This window comes from Macrobrachium rosenbergii, chromosome 39 (genome assembly GCF_040412425.1).
Source record: "Macrobrachium rosenbergii isolate ZJJX-2024 chromosome 39, ASM4041242v1, whole genome shotgun sequence".
Classification (NCBI taxonomy): domain Eukaryota; kingdom Metazoa; phylum Arthropoda; class Malacostraca; order Decapoda; family Palaemonidae; genus Macrobrachium; species Macrobrachium rosenbergii.
Genome location: NC_089779.1, coordinates 1,331,592 through 1,359,386, shown reverse-complemented (window position 1 = coordinate 1,359,386; position 27,795 = coordinate 1,331,592). Strand labels below are relative to the sequence as shown.

The 27,795-nt window shown below is 39.4% G+C and overlaps 1 protein-coding gene across 7 annotated transcripts in view; it reads right to left on the bottom strand.

Annotated features, from left to right (window-relative positions):
- The window catches only part of LOC136825629 (uncharacterized), a 690,903-nt gene that overhangs the window by 258,788 nt on the left and 404,320 nt on the right, over positions 1–27,795 (bottom strand). Inside the window, exon 1 of one of the 7 annotated variants that reach the window (XM_067082235.1) lies at positions 2,374–3,642. The exons of the other annotated variants lie outside the window; for them this stretch is intronic. Within the exon in view, the coding sequence (XP_066938336.1) occupies positions 2,374–2,862 (489 nt within the window). The 5' untranslated portion in view covers positions 2,863–3,642. Of the gene's footprint in view, positions 1–2,373; positions 3,643–27,795 lie in introns of those variants that run through there. 7 annotated transcript variants of the gene reach the window in all.

Genomic DNA, 27,795 nt, shown 5'->3' with positions numbered 1-27,795 from the left:
TAAGAGAAAAACTCAACCCCTTGACAAAAATTTATCCCAGCAGCTCTACAAAGAATGAGCTTTGTCAAAAATATTTTTCAATCTTATTGACTTCGTAATAGGAAATCCAATTATCGTGATAATTTCCATACCTACCACGTATAACTATGTATTTCACTCCAAGGCTTTCACAACAGATGAAGTCAAGTTGAAAGCTGTTAAGCTCTGATACGCAGCGAGATCGTAGAGAAAGATAATGCAAGACGTATAGTCTAACAACGATTCATTCAATATCATTAGCCTGTCGCAAGATCTATATACCGTGAAATACACAATATAAACGTTGGGGAGTTCCAGTCCAACAAAAAAACTCAGGATATACATCTAAATTATTACTGTACTTGTTCGTCAACCGATCTTATTGTACCATAAAACGCTTCCCGGACAAATGAGTAAAAAATATGGCGGCTCTGACCATACATGCAAAAACGAGCCCAAGCCACCAAGTTATGTCAAGAGCTCTCTCTCTCTCCTGCTCTCCTCATCCTTTAGAAAGAATGGGGACAGTTCCTCAGAAGGTAGACATGACACCGACGGGGACAAAGAACCGCTGCCTAGCAATATATGGCCCCACAGAGCAAGGGAAGGGAGGTGGGTTAAAAGTAAAATAAGAAGGGCAGGGTAGGGGAGGAGTCCTCGTCTTCTAACGATAAAGTGCTGTCCCTTTCGACCACAAACTGGCAAATACGGCAGGGGTCGAGGGATAGTTCATTTCGCAGCCACGACAAAGAAAGGCAAGGGAAAATAAATTCTTCATTAAATGGGTACAAGATACCTGCACACACACACACACACATATATATACAGTATATTCGCATTGTATGTATGTACGTACAGTATATACATATACATACATATATATACATACATACATATATCTTCTATCAAACCACAAGTATATACATGTAATTCGAAATTCTAACGAATATTCTTCAAATATACAAGGTTTCGAATGGTAAATTATTTTGTCAACTTGAATCAAATATCTTTTTCCAGATGGCAAACTTGACATGCCATCTGTATGAGAGAGAGAGAGAGAGAGAGAGAGAGAGAGAGAGAGAGAGAGAGAGAGAGAGAGAGGGGGAATCTTGACTCTTTTGAAGCACGTCTTATCAATCAATTCAACAGATACTTAAAGGCACAACCATTTTTTCTCCTCTTGAATGTCAGATACCTTAGCCCTTTCCTTTATGATATTCCTTTACCATTTTCTCTCTCTCTCTCTCTCTCTCTCTCTCTCTCTCTCTCTCTCTAAACAAGTCCTCCGATGTAGTCCTCTGATAATGAACAAGACATAGGCCTCGTCCCCAAGAGTGTCTCTATAATTCTTCTGAAGAGATAAAGAGTTCTTTATTAGGCGCCATTAGCACACGCAATGCCAGGCTATATAAGGACTAAGTTCTTTATATGGTTTCTTGTGATTCAAAAACATTTGCCAGATATGACATGAAAGCTTTCAGCAACCATCATGCACGCACAGCCACACACACACACACACACACACACACACACACTACAGATGTATATATATATGTGTGGGTGTGAGTCAGTGTGTGCGCGCGCGTGCGGGCGCGCTATTTATAAGAACACTAAGAAGGCGGTCAACGTATCCTTACCATGCGCCAGTCTGAAGGGGGGGGGGGGAGGTGGGTCCTAATCCCATAATAAACGATAGGATATCTGTAGGCTATACCAAGGAAAGAGTATCTAGGGATATGTCACCACGAATTTCTGGGCAGAATAGGGTTTATGCGGGATAAGGATAGCTGTAGGGTGTTCTGAAGCGATCTTACAGCGAAAATAAGTTGGATTAGAAGAGGCGGCAGAGCTTACGTCACTGATTATATGAGCATTAGAAAGTAATACGCCCCACAAGGAGACTTATCCTGGTTAAAGGCTTCAAAAGGTTTAACAAAGGTTAAACTTTATCATGGGTCTACAATTTGCATGGAAAACAAAGCATTCAGCTAATGCAAAGCAATTATATTATATTAAATATATTATATATATATATATATATATATATATATATATATATATATATATATATATATATATATATATATATACCAAGAGACGGAAAAAATGTATAAAATGGATTTAATATAAGTAAATGGATTAAATGTTACACACTATACTTTTGGCTGACCAAAAATTAAATTCTAACACCGATACATTCAAATGTACCATAAAGACCTAGCCTACTTCCGATTTTCAAATGAACCTAAAGTTGTATTGAATGTGCGACTACCAAGCAAGTCAAGCAACGAGGTCCAACAATTACCTAGGAACCAATGAACACACACGCCTTATCAGAACAACATCTAATCTCACCTTCCGCCAGTCGATTAAGGGCAGTGAAACATCCTGGGGATTTTGCCAGTGGAATGGAGGGCTGTGGATGAACGACGGCATGCTATGACGGGCGTTGAGAGAATCCTCTTTTTCCCTCTCTCTCTTATGGCGTCGTCCAGTCACTCTGCTCAAACTCAGCGACAACGACGGCGCTAATCGGTCGGACCTCCTGACAGGGGTGTCGGTGGGCTGCTCCCCAGATGGGTGGCTTTGTTTATGTTTGTAATGGAAGGAATAGCTTCCTTCTCGGCGGCCAAGCAACGTGCTCGAGCTGGTCCCAAAGCCGAAGGAAGCCGAACCGACGCTCAATTGGCGTCCGAAACCACCTAAGCCTACGTGCTTGCTTAGGCCTCCTGAAAAGAACCCATCGAACAGCCCTCCGCCGCCTCCTGCATCGCGTTCTTTGGATTTCTTTCTCTTGAGGGCCCTCAAGTTCGGTAAGGTTTGGTAACGGCGATTAATCGACATGCTGCTTAGGTCTATCGCCCTTCCGCGTCTTCACAAATCAATTGGGACTTGAATCAAATCATATCGTATTTGGTACGACACCCAAAATGTATGGTACAACAGGTAGGTAGGGTTATGAGGTGCATGGGTGCTACAGCTGGTCTCCGCTACCCGTTAACTTCCCCCGGACCGCCTTCAGTAGATACGTGCCCAACTAACACCTCCGTTACTTTACACATACAACACCAGACTCGGGGGAACCCCGAGTCCATGCCCGATAGCCTCGCACACGCTTCTTATTTGTGAGTATTCATTGCTATGATAAGTCTCTCACCGAATACCTTTTACCGTATAACCTTGCCCATATATTATTTTTATATATTTTCCACAGAAGTTTGCCCAGCTTTCACCCAGGCCTTAGTTCAATAATTAACACAAGCCAGGTTTCATTAATCCAAGATATATTTTACCAGTTAGCTGAAGTAATTCATCAAATACGACCATTTCCAATAATTCAGAATGAACTCAAGTTGTCGTGTCCAACAATAATAACGACCAATCACAAGAATCTAGTTGTATCTTTTCAAAGAAACTGTCTAACCGGAAGTTTCGTAACCTAAACCCCCTGGTAGATTGACGCGATTGTAATCACAGTTCACAACAGTAAAGGATTGGAGAATCCTTCACCTCTCTTCAAGTGCCATAAATCCATATTGGGGCAACAGTTTTCCCTGTTGGAGAAGAAACGTGTGTCTCTCGAGAGGTTCGTCACCTACAACACATGACTGTCGACTGGGAACTGTTGCGTCGATTCTTCTTCTTCTTACTTCCCTTCCACTCTCGAGCAAGAGTTTTGACGCTGACAACTTTATATCTTGACCAGTCTATCTTACCGGAACCTTATTTAAAGTTAAAAGACAAAAGTTCTAGGTGGATCTAATACTACATCGAATGCCATTCAAATTATGTACATAGTATGTTGAGGAAAATGTGTATAAACTGACGTTAATCTTGGTTTCTGGCGACATCTGCTAACTCTTCCACGCGGAGTTTCCATCGGGTTACGAGATTATCTATGCACGATTTGATCCCTTTCAGTAGTACACTTCAAATCTCCGTTAGAATAACCTGAGTGATAGCGAGTAACCTGTGATGTCTGCATAAGCTAATGCAATTGCACAGCACGTGGTGGAAAGCACTGTGGTTCTAAATGTAATAAGTAGAAAAAGCTGCTTGGGTACGGGTCTCAGGGAGAGGCACAGGATCAGGGGAAGAAGTGTAACCACATGTGGGGGAAGAAGAGTGGAAGGGGGAACGGGGCAGGGAGACAGTGATTGGGAGGGGTGGGGGGCGGGGAGGGACTTGTCTGGTCCAGCTAGCCCAACCACTGTCATAATTCGTTCCTTCCGTTGCTGCTGTGACAGTGCAGCAGTCAGCAGCCCTTCCGATGCTGACGACCTTTCCAGAAAAACAAAAGAGGTATCGGAACATTTTACTCGAGTTAAATAAAGCGAAACCCCTTCAGTAAATCAACAAAACGTTGCGAAAAAATCCCGACTGCGACCAATACGACAAATCATACATCCCAGACTGTAAAATTCAATAATCATGAAGCAGAATACGAAACTAATGTGATGGGAAGCACAGAAGACCTGTCAAGGGCAAGGGACTCACGTAGGTGCTGGAGAGTTTCTGCACCTCTGTCACGATACGTCAGCAAAGCAGCTTTTGTCGGGGTTGGCGATCTTTCACTTATTCTTCGTTAACCTATACTACTCAAGATTCTCATTATAAAATATTACTACACAGTATTCAAAGGAAGAAAATCTTTGGTTTTTATTTATAGGTCTAAACATTTCATTAGTCCTATTTCATCAACTACTTTTTCCCTTGTACAAAATAACTTCTAAACGCCTGGCCAATCATTCTGCTCTATCGAATCCGCCATCTGACCACGACCTTTTTGTTTACAAGATTCTTCACTTAAAGGGATCCATCCCCCTCTCAGCCATAACGGTCTCGGAAAAAAAAATTCCAGCTGACAACGGCAAAAGGAAATTATAAAAAGCTCTCTCTCTCTCTCTCTCTCTCTCTCTCTCTCTCTCTCTCTCTCTCTCTCTCTCTCTCAACATATGCTATTTCATAAATATTAATTCATTTACTATCGAGACTACTAGCGCAAAAGTTCCCCTCGTTCTAAAATTCATACTTCCTAGCGGCAGTGAATAAAATGACGCTAAATGGCTATGATTTTTTGGTCGGGCAAGGGGGTATGAGGGAGGGGATTCATCACTGAGTCAGTAATCGCACAATGAACAAGGGATAATGACGTACGAACTTCTTCACAGGAACCAGCATCTTCACAGTTGATTTTCGGACACACCTACCGCCCACCACGGTTGAGCTATAGCTCAACCGTGCCGCCCACCTGTTGACCCAGCTGTGAGTGGGTATCAGCGGCAGACTTTCTGTAAACTGGAAAGTACTACACTTCTGGCTACACCCCTTCTAACTTATCTCAACCTTAGTCAAATTTCTAAGCCACCATTACTTGGCAGCTTGTAAAAATGGCTCTCCTTCCATCACCGTAATTGGCCAGTCATTCTTCAAGACAGTTTGCGCGCAATTATCAAACCGTACGCGCCTCTGACTCATTCATCCCTCATTTCCATTTATGAAGAATTCTACTTTTTCCATTACCATCGTTTCTCAATTTGACGATTCTTTGCTCTGAATTTCATCAACTTTTCCCTATTATCACCTGTAATCGTTTCTTGGATATTGAATAATTTAGTCCAGGATTATAAGCAGAGTTGCCTAACATTGTTTCCTGTAGGCATATAATCCCTGGATTGAATTCATGCCTGTAATCGTTTCTTGGATACGCCCTTTGCATCAGCGCTTCTTTACTAATGTATAATTCCCTTGTCATCATTGTTTTTCATCCACCTCAGCTTTTCTCCAGCAACCTTAAAAGCGATGTACACTTTCTAGTCCTACGTAAAATGAAGGATATCACACGAAGATTTTTATGTAACCAGCCCTTCCCGTCTAAAATGTTCAATTGCACTATATCTTCATAGACTTTCATATCGTATTTCCTCGACACAATTTAAAGCCAACACCATCGAAATAACTTCTAGACTACCCCCTTTATGCTAAAACAGTCTTAAAACTAATCATTCATCCGTAAATATACAAATATCCTTTCCACCTCAGCGTCCTTTTCACTTACGAGGGGGCGGTGCCTTTCCGTCTCCAGCAAGTCTTCTTGAGATGAGGTTGCTGGCACTCCCCAATGGATGCTTCAAGAGCTTTTGCTCTGAAAGGGTCTGGCCTTGTCTTGATGGTCACCCATCTACATACAGACTAGTCCCAACAGTACAGCTAAGGTGTTACTGATGCGGACCAGTGTGTACCAGGCTCGCCGCATCCACTGAGATATATTTAAAGGACCTTGGCCGCAACAACATGAGTCCTGAGATCGATCAAGAGCAGGGGAGGCCTTTTACTCATGTTTCTTGAGAACTAAATTTTATTTTATTCTTTTTAATCTTTATTTTTTTTTTTTAGTATGCACGGAAACGAGCAAATGTATTTATTGTATGCATGCGTTTCAGAGTAAAGCGTATTTGTTATACAGTTTTTTTCTTTTAAACTTCATTTTCATTTATTCATCATCATGCGAATGACCTGTTTGTCCCAGTTCTTAGCCTATGGCCTAGACCTGGCATTTCATCCTAATCCCTGGCCAGCCCTATAAGAGCTAATTAGTCAGCTCAGTGGTCTGGTTAAACTATTTTAATAATAATAAAAAAAGAAGGAGAATGGTATGGGGCGGCAACCTCATCCCACGATACTGGCTGAGAAGCTCGGTAGCTGACACATGAAGATAGCCAATTCCACTCAAAAAGGAACGAGGCGTAATGGCGCAAAATTATGCACTGCATACGCAGAGATAAAGTAGAAATGAATATATATTGCCCATTGTATAATCATATCATCTCCCAAAAAACAATTTTGTGAAACGAGGTGCAAAGCTGCGTTAATCTGCTTCGATTAAATATCAAAATCAAGCAATACACGAAAGCAAGCGGCTTGCACGATGCTACAGAGGACTTTCACTAATACGTTCGTACTTTCACAGTCAAGTAACAGTAAAGCGACTGATTTCCATTCGTGAGATGATAAGCGCGATGCATCCAAATCGAGCCAAAGGCTTAGTCTGCAATACAAACATACAGGCGAAGAGTTGCGACCAAGAATTTGCAATACGCTGCTTGATTATATTTCTTTGAAGCAATCCGATATCTTTGCATACATAATGAAATGCAATACAGATGACTCATGCCTTTATGTAAGCCTTTTTTAAAGTACAACATAAGTAGGGACACTGAAATGAAAGCAAAAAATGGCCCATAGCTATCTGTGGAAGGTTTCTTAAGGCAAGGAACAAGTGTTAAGAGGCAATAAGCAGGCATTTCAACACCTAAGTGGGAAGATTTCACCGAAACTTTGCAGTAAAAGAATTTGGATATCAGAATCGCCAAGAGTTTGAGATTATCGAATATCGTCGTCATTAAAAATAACAACAAAAATTTTAAAAAACTAGAAATGCGCTGGAATAAAAAAAAAATTTCAATGTACCCAAACGCCCTCCACAAGGGATTATCAAAGATCATCTTCATAAAAAAGATTAATAAAAAACCGCAGAGTCGAATGAAAAGTGAAAGAGATTTCCGAAGACTGATATAATAAAAAATACAAAATGGCAGCGAAAATTATAAAAACGAATAAAAAAACAAAAAGACACATTAACGCGGACTATCGTCGACAAAAAAAATTCATAGAGACAAAAGATCACCATCATAAGAAAGGCACCAAGAATAATAAAGTCTATCACAGAAAATGAAATTAGTCAGAATAAAAAAAAAAATCAATTTACCGCAAGTTATTCCAAAAAAATGTCTGCTACGGCGCTGACGTGCGTCTTGTCGGAGCGATTTCATTCTGCCTTCATGAAACAGGGGCCGAGCGCGGTGCTGCCGAACACGACTTTCCCTCGATGCGACCTTCACGTGGCATTAGGTCTATTGTGGATGGGATGGGGGCTAAGAGCAAGATTTTTTCCTGCCTCCTCTCAGATGTAATGAAGATGGTCGAGGAGGAGGAGGATGAGGAGGAGAGAGAGAGAGAGAGAGAAAGAGAGAGAGAGAGAGAGAGAGAGAGAGAGAGAGAGAGAGAGAGAGAGAGAGAGAGAGAGGATCCCGATATAAACCCACTAACTACGGACGCAACTAACACCCCCAAAAAATAAAGCTGCCCTTTAATAATTGCGGGAGAGAATTTGAGAGGGTTAGGATGGTGGATTCGTATGAGAGAGAGAGAGAGAGAGAGAGAGAGAGAGAGAGAGAGAGAGAGAGAGAGAGAGAGAGAGAGAGAGCCGAAGTCGAGGAAACAGTGGAAGGAGGAAAGGTGTTGAACAACCCACGAAGAACAACGGGGGAACAAGAGAGAGTGGAGGATTTCCATAAGCCTTCTAATGCTGGGGGTCACTCCGAACGTATATCAGGACCACCCATTTGTTAACCACACACCTGTCGACTACCGTTACACTCTCCATTACCCATATCTCTTCGACTGGGAGAGAGAAAGAAACACCCCTCCCGTCGAATCCTACCTGTTCCGATGCCCTTTCCCTCTTCTTCTCTCTCTTCTCTCTTCTTTCTTCTTTCTTCTCTCTCTCTCTCTCTCTCTCTCAGATTTTACTTTCCCCATCTAACAATGATCGCATGTTTTTTTTTTTTTTTTTGTTACAAAAGCCAGTGTGGCCTTCAAGTGGGATATTAAATCTGTCCCTTTTTTTTACGTCAGAGATATGAAAAATGATAACAACATTTTTTGTAATATATGTAAATCATTTTACATCTCCCGTGTGGTCGTGGAGGAGAACCAGGCATATCATGGTATCTGGGGTCGAATGAGTCACGCACATAAGGAAGAAAATACGTTAAAAGGACATTCACACACACCCACCCACACACCCCAAGAAAGTCAAATTTCAACATACTCTAAACGCACAGAAAACGACCCAGCAACGCATGTCATTTCCAAAAAAAGAAATGTGCCGTCGTGAGCATTACCCGTTGCCAACGCAAGGAAGGGAAAGAGACCCAGCCAGGGGAAATCTGAGTGGGCGTCACTGCCTTATTTCCGTATTAATAATTGCCTTTGCCGGGATCGTGTGCGGGGATGTGGCTTCGCTCCGCTGCACCCCGTGCTCCTTCCTGTGCTATGCTCCAGATCCTAAAATGATGGTTGCAAGGGGAAAGCAGAAGAAGGGTTTAGAGATAATACATGAGAGAGAGAGAGAGAGAGAGAGAGAGAGAGAGAGAGAGAGAGAGAGAGAGAGAGATCTTACCTTACAGACCTTATATACAGTTCGTTCGGGTTGTCCCAGGAGGTCCCTCAGTGTGAGGCACCTCTGATGTCTACCAGAGAATTGCTAACGCATCTTCCGATATATTTTGCATCTTCCAATCTTGGATGGTCTGGGATGCATCTTTTAGAGAGAGAGAGAGAGAGAGAGAGAGAGAGAGAGAGAGAGAGAGAGAGAGAGAGAGAGAGAGAGAGAGAGAGACTGCAATATCAGCTGAAAAACTAAAGTTGAAGCTACCCGAATTAAAACTAATTTATTCTATAAGATTTTTAAAAAGAGATTCTTCGTATCCATATTACTTAAAATGTTAAAACTTCAGATTAAGCAGAAATATTAGCTATGAGTCACCACCGAGAGAGAGAGAGAGAGAGAGAGAGAGAGAGAGAGAGAGAGAGAGAGAGAGAGAGAGAGAGAGAGAGAGAGCAAAAAAAGTCAACACAGGCAGCGCACTTGCAACCCTGGACCTCAGCTGCCATCTCCATCACAGTGTAAACGTCAGAGAGCAAAGACCAGAACGTCATTTCATTAGGCAAGAGAGAAACTCGTTGTCAGACCTTGTCTCCACTTTCCCCGGTCGATGGAAGTTCTATGGAGAGAACTTACAAAAAAAAAAAATTACACTAATACGTCACCATCAGTCACCTAAAACCGAAACGGCAGAAGGGCAACCGTCAATGCAAATAAGTCCAAACATTGCACAGGCCCTTAGACAAACACCGTCCGATCACTCTTGCCTTTCATCGGAGATTCTCGGATTATAAATGGACTTCATGCTCCCAGGCCAAACATCGTTAATCAGTTGAGGTTTACTTTATTTTTTCGGATTTTCAGTACCGTACCCGGAAACACGAGACTCTTGGCGTCATCATAATATGTGAAAGGCTCTAATTCACGGCACAAGTATACGAAACAGTGACTTTATCATTTTAAACTACCTGTTGAGAGTAGTAAATACCCTAACAAATTCTTAATACCTGCAAAGTACGTGTATGTACACACACACACACACACACACACACACACACACACATATATATATATATATATATATATATATATATATATATATATATAAGAAGGTATCCACATCATCTTCACTCTTCAAACTGGGAGGATTTAGACGGCGGTCTTTCCCAAGCCCTGTAAAAGACAGCCTGGACAGTCAGTGAGATAACAGAAGGAAGAAGAACAACATGGATGCGGTTTTGTTTACTTCTATCTTGACTGATTAATGGAGCTTCTTGTGTTATCCATTGAAACCCCCATCTGTCAGCTTACTGCTGTGAAAATTAGGTTACAAGACAAGCACATAACACACATCTGTTGCCATCATATTTTTCAATATGTACTGCGTTACATTATCTTCCTCGGCAAAACATCCCCAATACCAATACGTTTTGAATATATTACGAGACTTACATAAACGATGGCTGCGTTACAATGACCCAAATTGCGTCTCAAACCTACATTTTCCCGGTGGTGGCTTGTTTTAAAAATTGCGCTTCGAAAGTGCCAACTCTGGGGTTTTTAGATTTTGCAACAGAATAAACAGAAAGCAAGAACAAAGATAAACGTTTCCAAACAAAATAAACAGAAATCAAGAACAAAGAAAAACGTTTCCAAACTGTTTAATGAGTGCTTTAATGGAGCCATTACGGGACCGTTTCGGGTTGTTTAAGCTTCATGTATTTAAAGCTTTAAAAAAAAGAAAAAATAAATGCCATAAAATTATCAATTAACAAATTTCATAAATCGACATTTTCTTACTTGGCGGGTCACCATTTTCAGTTTTCACGTCAGTCAGAAAGTTTTTGCCAAGATTCCTTGCACCTCACTTGAACAGGAATCGGTTACTTGATGTGCAACAGGTATGACAATTTCTTTTTCGTATAAATTCCGCTTCCCTAAAAGGAAGGCGATCTTGAGGAAAAAAACAAGAGCTGTCACTGTCGAATTTCTTAACACACACCTCTCTCTCCTCTCTCTCTCTCTCTCTCTCTCTCTCTCTCTCTCTCTATATATATATATATATATATATATATATATATATATGTGTGTGTGTGTGTGTGTGTGTGTGTGCGCGCGCGCGTTTGTAAAACCAATTGAGGTGCCGCTGATCACGAGATAAGGAAGTTACACAACGTTGGGTCTGGTCAGATATGCGAGACACCCTCACAGTGCATGAGTGCTTTCAAGAACCGTGAGGCCGAACGTGGGCCTAAGGCATCCCCAGCCCAACAATGCTTGCTGGAACGTAGCACTTCTGGAGACACCCTCCCGGGGGAAAGAAACAATCATTCCTGCGAAGTGAGTTTTACCGTAATTCGATTCCCCAAGAATGACGGGCGATAAATTACCACATTTTCCTTAGGGTGTCAGAGCGAAATGACCTGTCTGAACCAAAAGATGCGAGTATGATGGAATTCCAGCATGATTAATAAAAAAATAAAACAGGCTTTCATCTCAATCGTCATCTACAAAACACCAAAACTAGTTGAGATCTCCTCTGTGTGATAAAGGACTAAGAAAACACGGAAGTTATGATAATGACATTATGCATTATAGACTCAAATGCAGGTGAAATATGGTCTCTTACTCTACAAGCGTATATAAAGGTTTTAAAAAACTATAACCGACCGCACAAATAATGTTGTATAGAAAACAAACGAGAACTCAGTCTCAGGATATGACATACGGGATGAAATCCGGAGCGATATTTGCAATGGCAATTAGAGTGCAATCGACCATCTGCCGCAACGTGCCGCAAACAGATTGGCTTGATATCATTTCCGGAGACAAGCGACGCACGACAAATTTCACGAGGATGGATATTCATCTGCTGGCGATCACAAGCAGTTTTGACAATACCCGGTGGAAAACATCGATGTCGCTAGTCCGTAAATGGAGGCAATATTAGCGACACCCCTACTGCTAATAATAATAATAATAATAATAATAATAATAATAATAATAATAATAATAATAAAGTCTAATGCTTGTGAAGATGTCAAATCTCGAAATTTATCAACTCTTAAATGCAAGATTTTCGCCTTCACCCTTTACTGATTTCACATTAAGTTGGCCTTATGCCTATACATAGGCTCTTATTAACTCAACTCCAGTCGCCCTTTATGAGGAAGTATTAACCACCATATCCCACCTACAACCCTGGAAAAAAAAGTTTTCATTTCCTGCCAGCATTTCCGCAGTTAACCACCATTTCCTTTCAATCTCCACGCCGTGTTTCTCACACCAATCACTTAATTACTTTCTCTTCGGGCTCCATTTCACGTGCTTTTAGTTACGCTGACTGCGGACCGGAGCCAATCATGCAAAGAACCTACGATCCTGCTGGTGGTTTACAACGAATTCTATGATGCCCAAATTGGGATCAGTAATTCATGATACATATATATATAATATTCATAAAGAGACCGACCTCTATATTTTACTGGTATCAAAATTTGGCGCCCGTTAACAGCAATCTTCTCTCTTCTTCTTCTCTCTTCTCTCTCTCTCTCTCTCTCTCTACACACACACACACACACACACACACACACACACACACATAAAACCTTCCAGTTTCTAAGCAAGACTTCAGTCTCACGTCTTTTTCCTTGACCCCGAGCAGCGCTGGTAATCATGTACACCTCACCGAAAAGAATTACTCAAATCAGCTCAATAATTATCAACTGATATATGATCTATTTGGGGGGATTCTGTTTCCTTTTTGTACATTTGGGTCTGGTATTTAAGAGCAGCTTCCCTGATAATTATCATTACGGTTAGTATCATTATAACTGTTGCATAGTTAATGCAGTGTACTAATAAGTCAGACATGGAAACCCCACATTGCATATGGCGGCACGGGAAAAGTTCCTTCTGATAGCATTTTTCCTTCATTCGTCATTGGCGCTATCCAGTCAAGTTTTATTAGACTGACTAACATAACAGTCATAAGAAACATTCGAAATTTCAAGTTTAGAATCTGGGGTTCCTACAATAGCCTCTCGTCCGTGTCTCAGGCAAACAGTCAACTCTTCAGGAAGATTGACTGGCGGTCATCTGTGGTCGTGTGACGTTAAAAACGCTATTACGAGATATGATAAAGTTACTAGAACCAGAAAATTCAAACTATTACCGAATAATATTGATATATCTTTTTTTCCTATTTTTCGTAAGTATTTCGTAGCACAATAAAAAGTAAAAAACAATTAAGCTAAGGACTGTAATTATATATATATATATATATATATATATATATATATATATATATATAGATATATATATATTTATATATATAAATATAAATATAAATATATATATATATATATATATATATATATATATATATATATATATGAATGAGAGAGAGAGAGAGAGAGAGAGAGAGAGAGAGAGAGAGAGAGAGAGAGAGAGAGAGAGAGAGAGAGAGTTTCTTTTTAATAACCAGGCAAGAAAGTATAATTTCACAGGATGTGCTTGCTAAACGATAACGGTGGCATTTTAATGGCAAGCCAAAGCTCACTTGAAGTCATTATGAAACCAATGTGACGTTGCTATGCTTGTTCAGTGTCTGAATTACGAAAAATGGCGACGGTTGTAAAAACAAGATAATAAAATTTGCTAACGCTGCCCGGATGAACTGCGCTTTTATCGCGTGACCCAAATTTCTAGGAGAACAAAACTTTCCCGTCCATATCCATATATTTCCGTGAAGGCAGCATTCAATCAAGCCACAGTACCAACATGCCTTGAATTCGCCGAATAAAAATCATGGTAAAACGATGAAGGATTTCTCGCATAGAGAAAGTAATTTCACACTGACTTCATTTTTCATAGTTTTCGAGAGAAAATGACAACAAAAACATGAAAGTACCAATTAGGATACAGTTATTCTAATATTATTAATTATTCTAATATCAATACTATTATCAATTTGCACCTAACACTAACAACTATTAAACCCACTATTTCTACAACTTTTACCTCTCTCCCTATTGCTAATAAGTGTTGTTATTAACAGACATAATGCTGTAAAACCAATGTCTTAAGAAAAAGACTCCTTCTGTGGGTTTCCATGTTGTCAGTCAAGGGCAAGAGCAAAGGTACAAAGAAATTATTCAAATAGAAACCGGAGTTCCTCATTGGTCGGGTGGATACCGTTCTACGCTAGCACTCTGATGGCCGCGCGTTTGGTTCTCCAACCGGCCAATGAAAAAGTTAAGTATATCTTAGTTTAACCAGACCACTGAGCTGATTAACAGCTCTCCTAAGGCTGGCCCGAAGGATTAGGTATATTTTACGTGGCTAAGAACCAACTGGTTACCTAGCAACGGGGCCTACAGCTTATTGTGGAATCCGAACCACATTGTAGCGAGAAATGAATTTCTATCACCAGAAATTCTTCATTGGCCGGTCGGAGAGTCGAACGCCGGGCCAACAGCGTGCTAGCCGGCCAATGAAGAATCAGAGGAATATATTTCTGGTGATAGAAATTCATTTCTCGCTATAAAGTGGTTCGGATTCCACAATAAGCTGTAAGTCCCGTTGCTAGCCTTGCTAGGTAACCAACTGGTTCTTAGCCACGCAAAATAAAATCTAATCCTTCGGGCCAGCCCTAGGAGAGCTGTTAATCAGCTCAATGGTCTGGTTAAACTAGGGTATACTTAACTTTTTCAAATAGAAACCAAATTCCACGATAAAAAAAAAAGAGTAGCACTTAACTCCAAAGTCCAGAACGTCCAACAGTCCCTCACAAAACACGTTACGTACCTGGAAAGAAGAAAACTTCATTAGCATGGATAAGAGAAAATACTTTTTAAAATTCAAGGATTGATTTAGGCATTTCTGAATTTCCTCGTTAAGGTAAAAGTTAATTTGGATGGATTTACCAACATCCCAGTGTGCTTGAGTTAATCCACCATAATTACTTAACGTTTACTTTAATCTATTTGGATTTAAGAAAACTGGATATTCAGATCAACTCAAGTCCTGTGCCAATTAGACTGACAGAGTCTAATTAATTACATACCTTCTCCTCAGAAACTTCATTTTCATATGATAATTGGAGTCTTGAAAATCTCACTTTATGACAGAAATCACGATACTGGAAAAAGTCCTGGTCCTCCTGATCATCTTAAAGAAATGATACCGTTCACATACAATAAATGGGTGTTGAATAGAATAATAATATATATTTGGTTCAGAGAACACTGCGATTCAATTCACAATGCCCCATACCATGTGAATAACTTTTAAGCACATGTGAAAGCCAAAGTAAAAGCAAGAATCATTGAAAAAATAAGGAGAGCTAGTTCGAAGATCCTTAAAATGCAGTGAAAATGGGAAATAAAGTAAAATGATCAAAGTAAAAGACTGTATATACGAAGCAAAACATGTGGAAATGAGTCACCTGAAGTGCTGCCGACGCCGAACAGTTCCCAATCAAAAGGAAAGGCGAAGACTCTTGAGACAATTAAGCCATAAATTTCTTAATGAGGATGAGAGGTCGATGACGGGAGGGGGGAGGGGGGGGGCATAGGGAGGTGGTAAGAGGACTCCCTCCTGAAAGACGACACCAACAAAACAGAAGGCTCGTAAAATCATTTCGACGCCTCTGTCAGATAACGGGAATCACACGGGAGGTTTTGCAATGACGGCCAAAGAGGAATTCGTCGACGAATGGACCTCCATTCTTCGCTCCCCGAGTTTTTCCATTCTTCCCTTCAGCCCTCCGCCCTCCTTCGTAACCATACTTCAAAACACCTCCACAAAGTACCCCATTCCTTAAACCTTACCAAGGCAACACCATCAGTAATTAGCACGTCTTAAATCAACACTGTTATGCGACGCGAGAGGGCTACGGAAAGACCACTTATACGTTTATAGTACAGTTATCACACATCGCCCAGCAGAGATGACTGTTTTCTTTAACAATACAGAAGAATATGACGGAGATGGAGCTGTTGAATTTGGTTCCTATTGAAAGTACATCCCATAGGCCTATTTGTTTAGAGAGTAAGACGGGGAATTTGGTAGTTCATATTTTAAGCGACTATAAAAGATGTAACCTTAGTAAAAAAAGAGAATATCTTGTCATTCAGTTCAGCACCTAACAAAATAAAGTGTTATATTAAAATCTACAAACAGAGCAGAAAATAAGTTGGATTGTGAAAAAATGCATAAACAAGATTCTCAAATAATATAAGAACCAAAACTCTCAAAGTAAAATGGAAGGCCTTTAAAATTTCAGTCTATTTATATACTTGATTACGCGTGACAGCTCAAATAAAATTTCTCTTAAGTCAGTCTTCAGATCAGATGTTACAAGGTGGAGCGTATTTTAAAATATTTTGTGGAACATTTGCAAAACGACATAGGCTATATTTATGACATTGGATGCGAAGACCGGTTTAAATGGGAACACGAATTAATACATTATGAAATATTCAATAAACAAAAAAATCGATTATTTTTTCTTAGGCATAGAAGCAGCAAGTTCTCCAAGCAACAAAGAAAAGTATCCGACTTTTGTTTTTACGGCAGAACGGAGGCTAGAGATGAAGAAAATGAAACCAAGACTGTTACCAGGCTATTATTGCAAAACGGCTTTGAGCTGATGAAGGCATGACAGACGTCAGTGCTTTCGCTGCAAATAACCTTTGACATAACAAGACTATGAGTGAAAAAAGTTCAAATACCATAAAATTCTCAACATGTTCATTCAGGCAACGCTTTACTCTCTGCAAAAGCCCCATTACTACCAATACTACTACCTCTGAGGCTGCAACAGTGCATTTGACCCGACAAAGCAAGGAGCCCTTCCGAAAGCGTTGCATCCACTAGAAAACCCCGCAACTTCGACGGAAACTCTACTAAGACAAGAAAAGTAGTGAAATTGTGACGAGAGTGTGACATGAGACTAAAAGATAATAATAATAATAATAATAATAATAATAATAATAATAATAATAATAATAATATAATATAATAATAATAATACTCTCTCTCAGACCTAAAACTACAAGTGTTCCTCAGCTCCTAAGCGCCTTCTCACGACCTGCCGCAATCTCGTACAACTGCTAATGACAGCAAGATGACACGAAATGGCCACTGCCCATTTTGCCTTACCCGTGGGGAAACGAGTTAGTGTTGATCTTCTCTAACTGTTCACCGATGCCCTCCATTGTGGGCCAGTCCCCCAGGCCATCCACTGCTCAACACGAACGCTACCTACCCTTCGCGTAGGTCTAACCGATACCATGGGCTCTTCTACACCCAAACATTCCCCAAGAATGATGTTATAAAATGTTCACGGAGTCCTTCCTTCGAATTTTTCTAGCAATTGCCATGAATTATGAATTGATTTACATATATATATATATATATATATATATATATATATATATATATATATATATATATATATATAGATATAGAGAGAGAGAGAGAGAGAGAGAGAGAGAGAGAGAGAGAGAGAGAGAGAGAGAGAGATTGTACTTACTGAATCAAGATGATAGAGTGCGTGCAAGTTTTTCTTTGCTTTAAAAATCAGAAGAGTTAGCTGGCAACACGTTATAGCTTTTCTGTAAGGTGAAGGTTTAGTTATGCTTTAAAAATGGTTCAGTTTTGAAATGCATGGAGACTTCCCTTTTCGTTCTTCAAGTAATGGATATTACGTGTCAGTAATTTAGGCACTCATTTCAAATATATTCAAAAACTCCCCCAATCAGATACATAATTTTCGAGTCATATTGTTAAAAAGTTCACTATTACACAAACCCCTTCTGGAAATGGAAATTATTAATAGCAATCATAATATCAAGGAAGAAAAACAACATTACAAAACGCTGGCATGGAGAAACAAAAAAGATTAATAACTATACATAATCAAAGGTAACAATCACGAACTCAACCATAAGCTAACACATTGGTTTTATTCAAACCACTGGTTATTCAGCCGTTGGGGGGACCAGTACAATAAAGGTTACTGTACCGTTAATCCATTCACGCTATAGGTCATATAATCTACAAAATAAATTCTAATATTTCTTTCCGCTAAAAATAGCATACTGTTTCCTAGTTCAAGTTTGAGGACGAAAAAGACAGCTAATCTGATCAGGCGGCATATATACAGTAATTATTAAGCGTAAAATTAAAGGAGTGATAAACTATATATTCCATAATAATTCTAATAAGTCAAATTTCCTAAAAAAAATAATTACTAGTTATTAATAATAAAAATAAAGTGAGGGGAGAGGGGAGGAGGAGGAGGAGGTTACAACAAGGTGTTTCCAGTAGGATAACAGCTGACTTTTACCGAAGTCTACCTTATTATCCCCATTTTCTATGAAGGTCACCAGTAAAGAAAATGGCACATAAACCTTATAAGGGAAACAAAAGTATTGGGCTTATTCAAAATTTGGGCTAAATTTAAGTTCCTGTCAGTTGCAGACAGTACACCATACTTCCAAATTCTTCAAAATATTAGGAAGAGCTTTAATAACCGGTATCCAAAGCAATCTATCAATGCAAACTACGCACTTCTGACAATTGCGCCACTCAGATGGACCACTCTGTCAATCTGTACATTACTATTGCCACAAAACGTGGAGACGAAATCTTTCAAATGAAAATTACACCACTTTTGTTGAGCCTCGCCGTGATGCGATATAGAACTTACCATACAGACGAGAGAAATTACAATAGCCTAATTCTTTGAAGAGGAAACTTGATGGGAATTACTCGGAAAGCTTCAAACACTGTTTGTGTTTTCTCTTGTTAATTCTACAACTATCGATGGAAGTATGTACCAAGGACGGTGCCATTACTATACGATGTGGTAATTACAATAAGCATAACATGTTTTATGCGCATTTCTCATAGTAAACAGAACGCCAGTCACTAGAAAAACTGTAATTACACGTCAACACAGTGGAACTACTTTCTGGGAAAACAACAAAACGTAGGACACAAAAAGGTCCAAAATTTACCGCTCAACGAACGTAAAGTGAACATAATTCTTTCTAATGTTGCTGCAGGACCTGAAAAAAGAAATTATGAGCTTCGAAGGACTGTCTTGGGTAAACAGAAAAAGGTTTCACTAAATTAGTGGCATTCCAATCGTAATTTGTTTATTCAAGTACACAAACCACTAGCACACTTCAGGGCACTAAGAGCATGATAGACAAGACTCTCTCTCTCGAGTCTATCATGATCTATACATACATACATACATACATACATAAAGCACTGGGAATAGTTTGAGCGCTCTAATTTGCTTAATGGCCAATCTCACTGCCCGAATTCTGCCTCATTCACGTACAATGTTTACTTGCATATATATAAAGTACAGGAAGAGATTTTCTAGGAATTACAGTCCTCTGGAATAATTTAGCGCATCTAATGCAAAAAATGAACGTAGAATGGGTGTGGTTTTCCATGCTTTGTGAGAGAGAGAGAGAGAGAGAGAGAGAGAGAGAGAGAGAGAGAGAGAGAGAGAGACTGGCCAAATGTTACACAGACTTCATGATAATGCAAAAGAGAATTAAACAACCAAAGGAAACAAATAAAGACCAACTACACAAAATTGCCCATAAGATTGTATCTGATCACTTCTTCATGATACTCATTCAACAAGACAACAATAATTAAACTCGATCTTTAAAGCGTTGTTACACCTGGCCCGTGAAGGCCAGAGCCAAGGTGATACGAAGGAAACTAAGAAGTAAAAACAGCGAAGAAATCTCTAAAGAACGCATCAGATAAAACGTGAACAATAAAGAATTTAATAATGCTAACAAAAATATTTACGACTCTGGCCTCCCCATAATTTAAGGTTTAATTGACGTCCCAAAAACGCTTCCTGATGGCTGAATTTCCCGGCAAGAGGTAAAGCGATTCTGTTCGATCGGAAAAAAGTTTCTCGAAGAAATACGACACATGACCGCATCAAAAAGATGAGGCAGTATTTACGTTGCTTCTCTTTCTCCCAGAAAACTCTAAAGTCCATAAGAAACATCAAGTAAAAGGTCGAGACACAAAAAAGAGAGGACGAGACCCATTTCTAGAGAGCTGAGCTCTTGAGGGCCCGTAAGAAACTCCACTAAAATCTCCGCAGTATTCCCACGGCTCCCTCTTTGACATTCAATGGGTTTCACGTCGGCACAATTGCCATTAGAGTAGTGGGTCACCGGCGAACCTTGACTGAAAGGTAACTGCATATCGCTTTAATCAACTTAACGGTGGGATGCGGATGCAATCACGCCCGCTGGGTCCTCGCAAGATGGGCGTTCTTCCTTCATGCCTCGGAAACCAAAGGCAGACCCGTAGACGCCGCTTTCAAACCAGGCCAGCGTCAAGCTTTACACCGATCAATCTCTTCTCAGTAGATTTCACTTCCTTCACTGATTAGGGTACCTAGTTCTCTGTTTAGCTATAAACCTACACATACACGTGTATATATACATACATACATACATATATATATATATATAAGTATACATATATATACAGTATATACATAACGTCGCGTTACGCAAAGGGCCATTGTGAAATTCCACCACTCACGTCTTTCCACTAATCTCCAGCCTCTTCTCTCATAATTGTCATCCAAGGAGGTCTGGGTCTTCCAAGTCTTCTGGTGCCCACAGGGGCCCAGGGTGCCCAGCTGAAAATGTCACTCACTATTCTCTCAGGGGGTTCTGCAAATCATTTGCCCATACCATCTCCATCTCGCTTGCGTTATCTAATCTACTTACGGAACTTCCGTAATTTCCCTTACAGTATCATTTCTAACTCGTCTGACATTTGACTCCCCATATGCTTCTTAAAAGGTTTATCCTCATATCGATAAAATCTTACACACACACACACACATATATATATATATAAATATATATGTGTATGTATATATATATATATATATATATATATATATATATATATGGTTTCAAAACTTTCGAATTCAAACTCTTCGAGAAGTCATGATGATAATGAAAAATTAAGAATAATCATGATAACAACACTGACAAACAATCTATTATTGACAACTACAACGGAAACTGATCAAATCCCCTCCGAAGGAACAAGACAATTAAAGGAACGAGTTCGTCAAATGAGAAACAATAAAAAAATATGGAAATATGAAATTAGGTTACAAAATAGTTAGGCAAAAACACGATCTTTTACTATTGCGGTATTTGAGAAGTAATGAATAAGAATATTAATGCTGTTAAACAACTGGAAATCAGTGCACTCCAGATACTTGCTTATAAAATATTATTATCAAATATTATTATATATATTCAAACACAAACCCATCTGGGAGTTTTGTGGCTTCCTCAAGCTTATGTCAACCTCAACTGATATCGCTACTACTACTACTACTACTACTACTACTACTACTACTACTAGTGCAACAAATACTTCTTGTTATTCTTAGCTGGCAAAAATATATAAGTAATGCTGATTAATTCTTGCAAGTACTAAGTAATACTGATTAATTCTTGTAAGTACGAGAGCTTAAATATTTGCCTATATACTAATCGAATTATTATTATCATTATTAATAATAATTCCCACTCATTGTCAAGTAGCAAACTTGGTTTACAAGAACTCGTAGCTAAATTCAGAATAAAAGAAAAAAAGACTGATCAGAAAAATCACCGAGCAAACAGGCGTATAGGTAATTCTTCAGTAAGGTTAATGAACACGCCACTGAGTGCAATTATTCCATCTGACTCCGTGCGAATGCTTGCAATAACAGCCCCGCTGCACATAACTGAAGCCCAAAGGAAGCCCATCCTTTCAAAGTCATTCAGATTTATCGCGTCGTAATTCTTCTGGCTCGGTAATACTTGCATTCTTCCACCTCGTCGAGTCGCCCTCCAATGGTCTGAACGCCTGCAAGCTATAAAAAATGGCAGCGAGTGCAAACGAACATTTACACAAGCGCAGGCGTGAAACGCAGCCACTCGTTAAGGCACACACACTTCATAACTCAGAGGGTGGAAATGAAAGGACGAAACTGCTTTCCGGCATTCCACAAACGGGATTATGCTTCTGCATCAGTTACTGTTTACAAAAACAACACAGGTTCCGCTCAGAATTCCACCGGGATCGCTCTGATCATGAGTAACGCGTCTTACAGGCAAGTCAAGGACCTGGGTGATTTTTACCCATGTTTCATAGTGATATTCTACAGTAGTGTGAAACGTTTCTGAAGCAAATTAATCGCGTGAGTATCATCTCTAAAATCAAATACACTAAGCATGCATTATTAATGATGTTACTTTATGTTGATGACCACTGAAGAAAAATTACTAACAAACCGAATAGTTTAAGATGTTCATCCCACGAAAGCGTCTTTGATGCCAATTTCCATCACATAGTGACACTGACACTATTAATCTACTTTACAGCAACACGCACCATCGCCTTCGATTGTGTGACGTAATTATTAAAGCTTATGCATGTACTATAAGACACAATAATTCTTTATTTATTTATCTATTGATGTAATTATTTGTCGCCTTCGATTGTGTGACATAATTATTAAAGCTTATGCATGTACTATAAGACACAATAATTCTTTATTTATTTATCTATTGATGTAATTATTTGTTCATTTATTCATTAATTCATTCATTTACTGTTTTCTCCCTGATGAGATGTAAATTCTGTGAAAGTTTGTTTGCAAGTTAATGGCGTCGCGAGATTGTGCCACATTAATAATAAACACGAGACGACCCCGACGTATAAATACCGAGCTGTCAGAATCACACAGTTGTGAATTTTATCTCTCTGAAATATTCAGGTAACTGTTGCCCATCCTTGAAATGACAATAATACCAATATATACGAATAATAATAACCACGCATCCGACTGACTGCGCAGCCATTTGCCTGCTTGCAAAAAACGTTACGGCACAAATGCTGTCCACGGCTTCTGCAAAATCACTTCAAGAGGGGTTAAGGACCCACAGTATATAAGATGAGCGGAACATCTGGACATTTTTCTTTCTATTTAAGCAGGTTCTCGTCGGTCGCGTCTTGAATCTCAACGTCGTAAGGGGTAAATCAAGCGTGGCCATTTTGCTTTGATTTCCACGGACTGGAAAGTTCCTTGATGAATAATAATAATTTCTGAGCTATTTGATGATCTTGCAATACACACTCCACTCTCCGTTAAGGTAAGCCGTAAAACGGGACTCGCAATTCTCGGATATTTTTTATAAGGCTTTGGTACATCCGTGACACATAACAAAACGCGTAAATGAATGTTGCACAAAACTAGTGTGTAAAAAAAAAAAAAAAAAAAAAAAAATATATATATATATACATATATATATATATATATATATATATATATATATATATATATATATATACACATATATATTATATATATACACACATATATACATACACATACATGTGTATGCAATATACAGTGTGTAAACATCTTTGCAAAACGTACATTTACATCAGCATATCAAACACTTAAGAAACATTACATATTTTGCACAGTTAAGAGGAGATCTTACAGAATTTGTATGATGAAATTCCGCCTACAACCGAACAAAAGAAAAACCTGGCACCAAATTGTTAACGAGGATAATAATGACGATGACGATAATGTGATGATGGTAACTGTCCCTTAAGTAATCAACCTTGCTTGTTAATGGACTTACGCACCTCATCTCAAGGCTCGCTGTCGGCAAAAAAGGAGGTCGGGGAACTTCATAAAAATACTTCATAATTTGGGAGACAGATTTATATTTCCAGAGCCCATAAACTCTCGTAATGAGTTTTAATGAGCCGTTTAATAACCGAGCCACCGGTGCCTTAAGAAAAGGGAACACAAATATAAAAAAAGAAACGAACGACGTATTTCGACGACTGGAACCCAGTCCTTTCCAGGGAAATCTGGCTCGTGTCCCGTTTGCAAAGGATAATTTTATGCCCCCTTTAATGTTCTTTTAAGGAAACCCTTCAAACTCATCCCACTTTTTTTCAAGTCGGTTTATTTCGATTTAATTGGGGATAAACAGCTTGACGGCGCCACGTCTCGAATTTCAGGGAGCCAAGTCATTTCTCAAATCCATAAACGCAAAAATAAAAAGATCCATTTACGATACATCTGGCGCCGAAAACCGCAGACCTGTACATAAAAGCATATCCATCGAAAACCGATTTTGTTTTTTGTTTACTTCAAAAGGTTCTGTCATTATCCTAGATTATCATAATCTCTAGAAATAACAAAAATGCCATTTGAAATACGCTTTAATGATCAAGACTCCTCCTTTTATGTAGTGACTTCTAATACTATTATTACTACTGCTAAAATTAACATAGGAAGAACAGCTCTGATCGGAGCTCTTATCATCAATATCATCGTCATTAACATCAGTAATAATCATAATACTAATAACAATCTTTCTTGGAATCAGAAACAGACACTGCCCCACCAACAACCTACAAAGCCACTGAATGTTACTCATCTCAGGTACTTGAATTCAGGTCTCGGCTTACGTGAGAAGTAATTAAGCAAGAAATTCAAGCGTATACGAGATCATAAGCGACAACGAATGAGTCACGAGAGTAAATGAGACCAGGAGAGCTGAAATGTATGAGAGCCTCCATCCCGGGAGAGCATCCCTTCAGTGTAATGGAGCGAGGTGCCGAACTGCTTTAGTAGATATGGTCTAGTGGCCGCCTCCATTTGGGGGCTTTAGCAGGGGGAATCGGTATAGTGGTGTGTGTGTGTGTGTGAGGAGGGTTGGGGGGAGAAGGGATATGGGAAGGTGCCAGCAATCCCCATGGAGAGAGAGAGAGAGAGAGTAGTTCACAACGGTTTGATTCCCTGCCGGCCCAACTTGACGCAGAACGGAGCCAAGTGGGCCGCGTCCTGCCTCGTGGGCGAAGTCACCCTCGTTGGATCCTTCTCGGCTGGGGGTCGATGGATGAGGATTTGCTGCGGCTGCAAAAGGCGAGATTGCCTAAGCAGAGTTACGTGGGGGTTGCCGAGAGGTGCTACAGAAAAGGCAAGATTGCCAAGGGAGTCAAGTGGCGTATGTTACATAAGAAAAAGGATTATAATAGCCAAGCACAGTTGTGTGGGGTAAGGGAAGTTATGGATTAGGACGTCTTCTGGGGCAAACGATTTATCGCCCTGTTCCCCCTTGAAAATACCGAGGGTGTTTAGCAGTTTTCTCCAGGAAGCTAAGTAGTAGCCATCCAATGCATTAGCTTTCTTCACATTTTACAAGTACAACTTCTAGGAGAAAACATTAAGATATAACTCAATCTAGCATCAGAAACAGCAAATCCATAATAAACACTGGACGAATCATGAATGAATTTTGCAGATGTTTCAGTAACGAAAGCAAGAATATGACATATATAATGGACGTAGCTTTTCGAAATGACCCATTGCCTGATTTTACTCATAATTGGCGTTACAGCCACAAAAATCAGTGAATACGAATTTTTTTTAAGATGGAAGTTTTACAGAATAAAAACTTTACAAGACCAAAATGAACATTGTAAGCCTAATTTACCTATTAAAATATTTAAGAAGTACACTTAAACATAATTTTTGAATACTGTGAAGGCCGGTTTTTTAACCGCATTAAACGCATTTATCGAAAATACGGATGCAATCTAGCAACATTGTACGGGATCGTAAAAGAATTAGTGCACGTGACTGTTTTAAAGATAACGGCCCCAAACAACCAATAGGATCAGACTTCATTAATAATGAAGCCACTGAGGCAGTATGAAATTAAATTCGAAACAGCAAACTCAGTCAAAATAGAGTAAAATGACCATCGTCGAAAACATGGCAGAACTAAACAGCTTTCAGCGCAATAAAAAAAATGTTGCAAACGGGATATAGACATTTCGGTATAAACAATCCAGACATAAGCAATATTAGCAAACTAATAACAAAGACAAGAATCGTAATTACCAGAGTTTTAATAGAGTTTCAATTTAATATCCACCGATATATGTCAACTGCGAACTAAAAAGAAATGAAGAACCCTGTTGCAGCTTTTGTCCTACAGCTTCCAGACATGTTCTATAGCCCCCGGATACGAGAGACGTAACCGACATCACCTCGTAACGAGGGAGGAAAGGCCCGCCCCCTTAACCTGACGGTCCTCAAAGAGATCGAAGATTAAGGAGACTCGTTCAACAGGTGACGCAACTTTTCTTTTCTTATATTTTCTAGATGAGCCTTGAAGATAGGATTGGATGAATCAATATGACTTGGATAAACAGTAGATTCCGATGTCAGCCCTCATGTTGCTCATGTGGCCATTTATGCAAATTGCATAAACCGGATGATTTCAAATTGGACGATTACGGAATCTCCACACCTTCAAGTGGAAGACCTAACCAGCTCTCTCTGGCTGACTGTCAGATTCTTATTTCCCGACATAATACATTCTTTCCAAGTCATGAAAGATAAAACTGATATGAAAAGGAGTGCTTACACCATATAAATGATGAAATTCTGTCTGATAATTAATATTACAAAACCAGTTATTATGGAGGCTACTTAGGCTATGGGGTAGAATGAATTGTGTTTATATTTCATGTATACACAATTCTAACACATGAAATGCCAGAATGTGAAATAAATAAACGTCAAACAGATAATTTAGGGGGTTACTGAAAGACAAAATCTAAATTCGATAGTTTATGAAAAATGAACCTGTTCCGGTAAGCTCACCACCGCCCAGTGTGTAACTCTCAGAAAATCCAAAGGGAAGTATAAATTCAGAGTTTAATGTGGCAAAACATGTACATTCAATTCTGAAAGGGCAAAATCCATCCACTGAACTTATGATTCATCTAAGTACACTCGTTTGCCGATATCTCAAAATCAAAGAGAGGGGACTGTACATATTTTGCTGAAAAGCCCAGTGGTGTTAAAACACACACACACACACACACACACACAAAGAAAAACGCTAAAATCATATATATAACTGAACCTCGTCGTTGCAATCACGTAGCCGAGGATCTTCTGAGTTTAAAAGTACAGCTCTAGAACTGTTTCTACTTATCTTCAACAATATGAACTTATTCGTATGAACTTCCTTTTCTGTACTTTGCTGAAGAGAGTTACTAAGCACTTCAGATATAAAGAAACTCAACCAAAATTTGAAACTAAAACAACTTTCGCAATGCAAAATCTGCAAAGCAAAACGGAAACTTAAATGGAAAAGTAAGGTGAAGAGATTAAAGCAAAAGATTCTTTCCCGGGGTGCGTGGGGGCGTGGCATCAATTCGTAGGCCAGAAAGGCGCCGTAAAATTCCAATGAGGTGTTAATCTCGCCATCTCACGTCCGATACAGTGCGCTGAGGGAAATAAAACGGAGAATGAAAGGGACTGATTACGAGAAATAAAATGGCCGTTGTACGCGTCACAGTGTGAAGGAACACCAAAATTAACGCGATTTATAAATAGATTTCACGGTCCGAACATGCATCTACTACGA